This window comes from Nanorana parkeri, unplaced genomic scaffold, assembly GCF_000935625.1.
Source record: "Nanorana parkeri isolate BGI_ZX_2015 unplaced genomic scaffold, ASM93562v1 scaffold1534, whole genome shotgun sequence".
Classification (NCBI taxonomy): Eukaryota; Metazoa; Chordata; class Amphibia; order Anura; family Dicroglossidae; genus Nanorana; species Nanorana parkeri.
The window spans coordinates 77,751-88,430 of NW_017307802.1; the positions used below are offsets into that span (position 1 = coordinate 77,751).

General features: G+C 41.3%; 1 protein-coding gene across 1 annotated transcript in view; it reads left to right on the top strand.

Moving 5' to 3' along the window:
- The window catches only part of LOC108798681 (enoyl-CoA delta isomerase 2, mitochondrial-like), a 30,223-nt gene that overhangs the window by 8,150 nt on the left and 11,393 nt on the right, over positions 1-10,680 (top strand). Inside the window, exons 2-3 of the mRNA XM_018570453.1 lie at positions 3,153-3,309; positions 4,527-4,625. Coding sequence (XP_018425955.1) covers positions 3,153-3,309; positions 4,527-4,625 — 256 coding nt within the window. The remainder of the gene's footprint in view (positions 1-3,152; positions 3,310-4,526; positions 4,626-10,680) is intronic.

Sequence of the window (10,680 nt, forward strand, 5' to 3'; positions counted from 1 at the left end):
ATTGCCCGATGCACAGTACACTGTTCGGTACTGTACATCGGCAACGCTATACAGTACTGTACTAATGCAGTACAGTACTGTATAGAGTTCCTCACTTAACGACCAATCCGTTTAACGACCTGGTCGTAGGAACGGAACTTGGTCATTAAGTGAGGAATACCTGTATTCATTATATAGTTAAAAAAAAAAATAACCCCCTGTGGGGTCACAAAAGAAAGCTCTATCTGTCCCCAAAAATGTTTAACATAAATTGCAAGGCTATAGTCCGGTTATGCTGACTGGTGAAATTTTTGACTGACTGGACACCGAAACAAATCGGCCGAAAATGGCACTTTTAGCATAATGCCAAAAGTGCCATTTTCCTGCCGATCCATCGGCGCATCACTGCTTTCTTTCCTCCCCGCTGGGCACTGCCTTGTGTCCCAGTGGGGAGGAGAGAAAGTGGGATAGCCGGCCGAGCGCTGCGGGAGGAGAGCGCTGTGAGCGGATGGGGTCTCTCCAAGGGTCTCCAAGACCCCTCATATCACCTAGGGACCCCCAGAGAAGCTGATTAAGCAGAGATCTGCTTCATCAGCTTCTGTAGCTGGAGATTGACACTGAATGCAGGAAGTGATGTAATATACATCACTTCCTGCATTCGGGGACTGAGGGGAGATCAAAGGGAGATCGTGTACTGAACTCCCTTTGATCTCCTGTCACAGAGCCGTGCCGTTCCCGGTCGCATCGGGCACAGCGGATCTCGGGACCGGCAATGGCAGTGACAGCTGCTGGTAATACAAGTGATTGGGCGTCTCGAGACGCTCGATCGCTTGAATGTAATTCCAACGGCCGGCCGGGAAGCTGCTCGTCGGGCTCCGCCGTCCTCTCGTCACAGACGAGCGGACAAAGTGGATTTTTCAAGCCGTGTGTGTATGTATGTATGTATGTATGTATGTATGTATGTATGTGTGTATATATATATAAATATTTACACTGAGTGGCCAGATTATTATGACCACCTGACGTTTGTAGGCAAATTAGCTATAATTTCGCGCTGAAGTTGCTAGAGGGCCAGACCATTATAAATAGGGAAGCAGGTTGTTTACCACGACAGTAGAAGTGATTTTTTTCTGAAGATATGGGTAAACAACGCGATTTAACAGCCTTTGAACGTGGGATGATTGTTGGCGCTCGGAGCCATGGAGCGAGTATCAGCAAAACAGCAGAATTCGTTAAATGTTCAAGAGCAGCTGTTGTTAAAGTGTTTAAAGACTGGATTGTCAGCCGAAAATCTGGGTCTGAACGTGTGAATTGTGGCCGTCAGCGACTAGTCAATGTTAGGGCAGAACGGAGAGTGGCAAGACTGGTACAAGACAACAGAAGGGCAACAGTGCAGTGTCAGATTCCTCGCATCACCTTTCAACATCTCGTCATGAGGCGGCCCAACGACGTCATCTCGTGGCCCAACGAAGTACTGATGGGGTGGTCATAATACACATACATGTGTGTGTATGTATATATTTACCACCTTGATTTTTTTTTTCCTATTGCACATTTTTGACAGTGAATGGGTCAGTGAACAAATAACTCTTATGTCATCTGTTGGTTGAAAAACGTTATCCAACACCCACTGGAACAATATGAAAAGCAAATTGTCCTTCTATATAAATAAACCTAAACTTAATAAGCAACTTGATCTGAAGGAACATCGCAAGCCTCATTTAGACAGCAAGTTTTTGTTCGCTTCCAGCAGGATTTGCACTCCCATACAAGTCTGTGGGAATGTAAAACCCACATGAAGTAGGTCAAGTGCAGATCAGAAGGAAGCCAACTGCAGGGCAAATGCACCTATCAATAGATACTTCTGAGATAATTATATTTATTTTGACTTTTGCTATCTGTAAAGTTGCCCGGTGCAAACATCCAACTAACACTTGGGGTGGGCAACTCTGACCCTCCAGCTGTGCTTCCCTCTGTCGCTGGAAGTCATGCCTGTAACTGTCAGAGTTTTGCAATGCCTCATGGGACTATTAGTTCCACAACAGCTGGAGGGATGGGAGTTTCCCACCCTGACCTAAATAGTCCCTTTATGTTCCCAATATAGGGCAAAGTAACAAGGTCATATAACTCCACCTCCAGCAGCAACACATTTAATCTTTCCTTCCTGACCCCCCTCTTTTTTTGGCTGTCGGAACAAAGCCCTGTCACGTGGGAGAAGGAGAATGGGTGTCATACTCCTCCATATCAGGAAGTATTTATCTTCACTTCCATTGGCTGAATGGAAGGTAGAGCAACAAAGAGAATGTGAACATTCACTGCTGGGAAAGGAAGACCTTAAATGGCCTAGTTAGAGTGCCACTTTAATGCCATGATCAAAAGATAATTATAAACAGTTAAAGAAAACGTTGTTAACATCAGTGGTACACAGATGGAAAAAGGCCTTTAAAGGCATATGAGGGGTGCTGGGAGAGAGTAGGAAGTAACATATGGGGAAAAATTAAACCCCCTCCGATGCTGCTTCTTCTTTAAGGGGATGACGTCAAGGACTTTTGAGGTTGATTTTCAGCTAAATGGAGAGTTTTGGGGAAATGTGAGTAGCAGCTTATTTGTGTGCTGGTTTAATTCCACTGATGAACCTTTTTTGATTGTATCCTGGAGTTGATCTTTAAGACTAATTTCTCTTAGGATTGAATGTTAGAGCATGTTACATTTGCGCTGCACAAGACCACTTAAATATCAGAAAATAACTTGTTGCACATATTGAAAACATTACGGTATTATTCACCACTATGTTGATACAGTTGATACAGTCACACACCACTCCTAAAGATTATGCATGGCTAGAGAGAAATTATGCAAATGTATGATTGTCCCACACCACAGTTTCCTGGAAGTAGGGAGGTTGCTAAAGGCAAGATAAAAGATCTACGCAAATGGATGCAAGGGATCAGGAAAAAGAAAAGTATAAAACTCAAAATAAAGGAAATTGAGTTTAATTTCTTATCAAGTATTGGTATTATTGGCCTATAAATGATTTTAAATGGATTTACTTGTCTCCTGGAATTGCTCTTTGAAGTTTGTATAGATGGCAAGAAGCAGTCGATTTTATCATCGAATGTGACCAGTATATAATCTGTTTAATAACCATAATGCTTCGATTTTGTCTTATTCAGTAAGTTGAGGAGTGTTTCAGTCCTTGGTGTCCACACTACAGCACGACATATGCAAGCAAGCCAGGAAGATTTTGAGAAAGCACAGAATGACCTGAAAACACTAAAAAAAGACCCTGGCAATGAGGTCAAACTGAAGTTGTATGCTTTTTTTAAACAGGTAATTAAATGTTAGATGTGTCTATGTGTTAAAGTATAGGTGCCTTGGTTAGTGGCACAAAAAGAAGAAAGCATTTTGCAGCTTTGTAACTATCATTGTGATTTATCCTGGCCTTTTTTGGCACTACAGTCTCGGAAACGATATTTTTCAGCTTCCTGCAGAATCAACTTGGTTCCCTGAGCACTGGCTCTGACATCCTGTTTTAGGGTGGTTCCTTTCCCTTGCAGGGTTCTAGGGAGCCTGCCTTGTATGTGCTAGTAAGCTGTGTGTGTCTCCACAAACACAGGCATGGCAAGGCAAGCTTCTTCCCTGCTCTACTTTCCTCCCTTCTTCATTCTCTAAGCTAGTAGATGGACAACTGTAGGAGTCTTTGCTGGAGTCAGCTGTTTGGAAACATGATGACTAATGTTTATTTGTTTGATTTGAATTCATTATTGAAAAAAAAAGTTTAGAGTTTAATATTACTTTCAAGAAAACACTGTTCACTGAGACACAGAGCCCTTTGCCTGTCCTGGTTTCCTCACACCCACCTGCATTATAGCCTGCTTGGGCCAAGTTTCCTTTCTGAATATCTGGAACTGCCTCCCCAACACTTTTTTTCAAAAAATATTAGGCTGTCGTTGCTGACTTCCTTCTGAAAATTATAGTATACTGACACTCTGGCCTTGCTTCTTTCTGAGCTGCAGACCTGGAGAAAAAGCATCCATATCAAGAAATTCAGAGTAAAGTCAAAAGACCTCATATGCACATTTGTTCTGCATTTGAGACTCTGAATTTTGAAACATGGGGGTCAGCAAGACAGCCAGATGACTAGCTCTGCAGTATGATAAATTAGCAATGGCAGTCTGCAAAGAGATAGATTTGTTTAAACCTTTTTTTTGCTCAAGCCCCGGAGTCTTCCATTCCCCAGTTCTCCACAGGCTGTCGTCTGCTGCTAGTGACTGTAGTTTGGCAATGGGAATTGGCTGATGACACAGAGGAGCACAGGTCTGATGTAACCATCTGAGGACTCAACAGAATAGTGTGGTGGATACAACAATTATACCTGGCCTGAAGATGAGGATATCATATTGATATATGATTTTGAGCAAAAATGCTCAAAATCACACAAAAAAGGGCAAAAAACGCACGAAAACTGCAAAGGCCTAGGTGTGAACCTAGCCTGAGGACTCTTCTGTATGTAAAAGATGTCTCTAAGTCTTCTGTCTTTCTTGCAGGCAACTCAGGGAGCTTGTAATGTTCCAAAGCCAGGAATGTTAGACTTTGTAAACAAAGCAAAGTGGGATGCGTGGAATTCACTAAAAGACCTACCCAAGGTAAATTACATTTATTTTTTCTGTTTACTTAAAATAGAAGTAAATCCATTTTTTTTATCAGATGAATGAGGACGATCTTCAGCTTCTGTTTTTATTGCCATCTGTCCTCACTGAGGTTTCACTGGGACAAGGGGTGGGGGGAAATCTCCCAGTACGGACAGCTAGCACAGAAACCGTAATGGGATTTGCTTTCAATTCCTGCTGTTTCTCTGGGATTGGAAATGAGAGGAAATCTCACCACCTGGGATACAAAGGGCAATAAAAAACAGACGGAGGTTTTAACCTTTCCCACTCTATTTTTAGGGGGGTTACGTTTAAAGAGTCAAAAAGTATCATAGCAAAACAAGGAACTAATTGCACACAGAAAATATTATTTACCAGCTCATCCTTAGGTTGGCAGTACACTTGTGTTCTAGTTGTGTCTGATAACCAGGACTGATTCTACAGGCTGGTCACTAGTAATTAGAAATATATTATTTACATCCATGCTCCACTACTACAACCTGCATTAAGCCTTACAAGCAATTTATCAATAAAATGTCTTTCTTTTTATCCAGAGTAACCGTATACTGTGAACTCAAACTTTACATTAAACTGACACTCAGCAAATACATTTTATTTAAAGTGTTTCTGAGGCCAACACTTTTTTTTTGTAATACAGCTCTAAAAGTCATTACATTTCTTGGAATATTTTATATATTTAGCACAACTCCACACCTATGGGAAAGCACCCTGGATATTATAACATATGCAGTTCTGGAAACACATTAAGTTATTTGTGGCTGGTATAAAATTCATGTATATTTATAGAATCCTCTAACTGTCCAAGTTCTTCTCACTTCCTGATGTTACCAGGCCAAGAAGTGAAGGGAAATCTCCCTAATGGGACACAGACAAAAAAGCTTCAGTTTCAACTAGGGATCCACTGAAATTTCGGCCACCAAAATATTTTGAAAATGGTATGGGCAAAATGCAGATGAAAATTCAGTGCATCCCTAGCTTCTCTCCTTCCTGCTGGATATCGGTCTGTGTCCCCTCTGATAGCCGCTGCTCTCCCTCGCCTGTGTCGGCAGAGGCAGCAGGTATCAAACGAGACACAGAGGATCCAGCTGCCGGCGCCCAGCGGGGAGGTGAGGAGCTTTCAGGAGGCGCCCCACCCAGCCTCCTGAAAGCACCAGGTGTGGTGGACGAAACCGCTTTCAGGATGCCGAGCAGGGCGGTGTGGGGAGGAGGGAGCTGTCACAGCAGCCGAGTTCTCCTCCCGCACCGCCCCCCACGGCCTCCTGTGACAGGACGAGTCAGAATGGTGAGCGGAGTACAAACACTCAGGGATCAGAACGTTGAGTGTTTGTAAATAACTGAGGACAAAGTATGCTTACTATGTCCCCAGTTATGAACAGGAAGTACTCTACATAAATACCTGTTCGTTCATGATTGGGGACATAATAACCCATACTATTTCCACAGTTTATGAATGGACAGGAGCACTCAGTATATAGGCTTCCTGATCGTTCATAAAAGGGGCTGCAGAAAGAGATTTAGGACTCTGTATCCTGCTTTTTTTTAACCTGTCACAATTGTTCAGTTCGTTAACGACCGGTGACGGAATAATCCCGTCCGTGAAGGAACCAGCACTCATTGAGGTACTGCTGTTGATGGAACCCTTGGGGTCTGAGGCAGACCCTCAACACTAGATTAGGTGGTCACAGTCCTGTGATCAAGGTGATCGCACAGCCGTGACAGAGCCAGTAGCAGCTCACTGTGTTTTGTAAGCGGTTAGCCGGCTGTGTGTGATAGTATCTCCGTGGAGTATACTGTATTCTACTCAGAGATACCAAGTATCAAAGCTCCTGTAAATAAAATTAACCCCTTAGTACCCTTTAGTTTAAAAGAAAAAAGTTTTTAAAAATATGTATTATTACCAAAGTTGTAAAAAAATGTTTTTTTTTTATTTTGATTTTTTTTGCATTTGTTTGTTTTTTAAATAAAAAAATAAGAATTTATATATGCCTATGTCGCTTCAAATTAAAGCCCATTTTGTGCTTTAAAAATGGTAAATAATATGTGTAGGTGCAATGCATGAGGAAGATGGACATTTTGGTTAAACAAACACATAGCAAAACTGGCAAAATTGCTCCGGTCCCCAGAAGCTAAAACATTTTCTGAAGCTGCGTCACTAAGGGGTTAAAAGGAAATATCAGGGCTCTGTTTAGAGCCCTGATATTTCACCTAACCGTAAAGTAAAAATAAAATAATTGTAAAAAGGTTGGAAGTCATTTTCTCTTTTGGCCCGACAACATTTTTATTTTCAGTTTCAGTCTAAAAATGTAATTTCGGTGAATCCCTAGTTTTCACGATTACCAGCGCTATCCAAAACAAAAAATGTTTTGGCTTTTGATATACTTTGACTTTATACCTTGCAATAAAACCTTGGAAGGGTACAGCGAAGCACAGCTGTGCTCAGAACTTAGTCATAGGAATTTCAAGGATGAGCAGTCCTTTTTAATACCTCAAAGGAAATCGAAACATTATTAATCCTCCATTTCTGGAGGCAATAATTAACCAACCTTGAATATTGATTATGGGAACCATGCCTTTGGTAAGAAAATTTAATTTTGAAGAGCTTAAAAGTATTCAATGTAAGATTAACTCCTTGGATTAATGCTATAATTCTTAGTGTGCCTATTATCTTAATTTTATTTCTGGGTTGAAACCTTTTTATCAGTTAACTTTACTGAATTTGGCAAGAGTTGAAACACATCTATAAACGAGTTATGCTCTACAATTGTGTGTGTTCTGTGCATTGAATTTAATTAAATGCATATTAACAGGACATTAGACAATACAAATAATATTTTCCTTCTTTAAATGGTTTACTTTTCTTTAAAGTACATCTGTCTTGAGTGAAATACACGGGCTGGCATTTCTGGCTCGCTTCTGAAAACGTTAGTTGCTTAGATTTGTTTTTCTACAATATGTCTGCGTTAAGCGCAGAACATGCCTTCAGCAAATGAAAGTCAGAGCAAAGTCAGCTTTACTTATCTCGGTGGTTGGTCTAAAGTCCATCATTTAGAAAGAGTTGAAGTAAAAAAACATTTGCATGCAATGTTGGAAACCTGAAAAAAAAGAATGAATGGCAGGAAAGTCTACAGTCAGTTTACAGACTGTATGACAGTTTATGGAAAAATTTAAGTAAACCTGTCATGAGAGAAATGTGGGCCCGCCATTGCTAACCTCTTTATAACATTGCTAGTTCTATATCTTGTATTGCAAATATTCTGTCAACCTTGTATACAGTGTAAGCTAAATCATGTATTTTACTGAATATGGGAATTGTATCCATGTTTATTGAGGGTGTCAGTAGCCTTTCTCAACCTTTTTAACATGGGGGAACTCTCAGGCAACCCCTGTTAATAACATATAGTAATAAGTAAAAGAATAAGGAATGTGGGGCACTTGGTGTATTTGGTATCCAGGGCTGCTCTATAGGACAAAATGATTTTAAGCAATAATAATGGAATGATTATTATTAATAATAATAATGGCTTGGAAAGAAATGCAGACAGTGAAAAGTGTTCGTCCCCATTGGTGATCAGTCAAGAAATTCATGCTTGCACTGGAGAATAAGTGCCCCCTTAGATTGGTGCTCATTAAAGTGCAGTTATATTGGTAGTCAGTGTGAAGAGGGCCCCTTAGATTGGTGGCTAGTGGAAAAGGGCCCCCTTATACTGGTGGTCAGTGGGAAGAATGCTAATTTTTATTGGGAGTCAGTGGTAAGGACGCGTTTTACATTGGGGGTCCATGGGAAGAATGATCCTCACATTTGTGGTGGGAAGATGATCAATACACTAGGGGTCATTGAGAAGAATGATTCAGAGCTGAAAAAAATAGTGCTGTTGGTTACCTATCAAAGAGCAGAAATTGCCTATTGCTTAATAAACTCTTAGCAACCTCAAGAACAGTGGTTCTCAACATGTGTAACCTCAGGACCCACATTTGTCCTCGGTCATTAAGTCGCGACCCAAGTCACACTGCAATGGAATGCACAGCATTAGGGTACAGCACATTGCGGTGCGGGCGGCCTACACCAGAATGCACAGTAGGAGTGATTGTGTGATGCAGTGCGTTAATCGCACGGTACTATGTGATTAACGCACTGTACTAGCGTGAATGGGCCCCAAAAACACTGACGGACGCACACAACCACAAAAACATTCTCGCACACACATACACACTAAAAAAAAAATTTTATATGTATATTTTTTTTTTTTTAGGTCCACCCAGTCTCCCTATCTTACGAAATTTGGAGTAGATCCTCAGCCTGGGATCCAGTATGGTCTGCTGTGCTGTGACGAAGCTCCATCCATATGTGCATTGCTTGTACAACTCTCTTGCACGCCCTGTGGAGGTGCTGAGAGCCAGAATGTGATGTCACTCCAGTCCAGGCACCTCTACAGGACATGCCAGGAAGCTGTAAGCAATGCATGTATGGATGAAGCTTCCTCACGGCCATATCCCCAGCCCATTCTACCTCAAGCGAAGGCTGAAGAGCTTCTAGCCTAAAAAAGTGGAACGCATGCCGCGACCCACTGAACACATGGTGGCAACCCACTTTTGGGTAACAACCCACCAGTTTAGAACCAAGGCTCTAGAGGAATCCGAGAAAGGTTGGCTTTAAAGGATTACTGTATTTTTAAATAAAGTAAAGTTATGTTTCCTGCTTAGCCCCTCCTCCCCCCCCAAAAAAAAACCCCATAAGAATCCCATCTTCTCTTAGTATATTTATTCCCCGCTGCAGACTGCTACAATCATTACAACTCATGCCCAAAATCATGCTGTTTGCCATGTCTGCAAAGGTCTATTGACACCATACACCATTAGTCTTATTGGGCTGAAATAGTAATCACTCAAGTTCAGACAGCATACTACATGCTGTGCACCATAATACAGTAAGATCTATAGATGGTCTTTATTAGGTATGCGCAGGGTCTTTGCAACATTTACTAACATGCCCATCATTTAAAGCCCAAGTCCAGCCAAAAACGTTTTGGTAAATGTTTAAAATATCTCCCAGATTTTTGTTGCGGTCTCTGTCCTGATAGTAAGGTTTCTCCCTGCTTCTTATTTATTTGATGGGGATTTGTTTCTGCTGCAGGTAGAAAAATCTAACAAGGTCAACCTTGAAAGTTACTGCATGGTAAACCCTCTGTCATAGTGTTTAGCCTCTTCAGTCAGCTTTGCCACATGTATACCCCCCGATGGGCAAGAGTTATTTTTATATTTTTGCAGTGGGTCTGTTACTTAACCCCTTCATGACTGAGGCCTTTTTTTCATTTTTTGCACCCATCTAATATTCCTAATTTTAGGCCTGAAAATGACTTAAAACCCCCAAACATTATATATTTTCTGAATGCCAAGACCCTATAGAATAAAATGGTGGTAGTTGCAAATTTTTATGTTGCGCAATATTAGCGTAACTCCTTATTAAACCCCAATATTTAGTGAAAAATGTAATTAAATGCCCCAAAACACAACAAAATACCCATTTTCTTAATGAAATATAAAAGATGAGGTTACAACGAGTAAAACGATACCCAACATGCCCAGGTTACAAATTGCGTGCATCCGTAAAACGGCGAAAAACCCCAGTACCCCAAAAAGTCCATAGAAGACGCTTTAAAAGCCCCCACAGGTCATCAATTTAGAGATACCCCAAAATACTGGCCCTAGAATTATTGCTCTCACTCCGGCGTGCGCGGCGATACCCAACATGTGTAGCGCTTTCGTCGTTTTCATACGTAGGCGCACCCGCGCGTGTGCTCACGGGGGCGGGGGACTTTAAAAAAAATTTATTATTAGATGTTTTAATTTAAAAAACTTTTATTTTTTATTTTTTTTACTTTGACTGCTATCACATAGGGGGGCTTACAAGCCCCCCCATGTGATAGCAGATGGTGGCGACAGGTACTCTTTAAGGTGATGCTGGGGGTCCAAAAGACCCCCAGTGTCACCTTTACACTAGAAATAAGCTATTGAAGTGCAGATCGCACAAGAA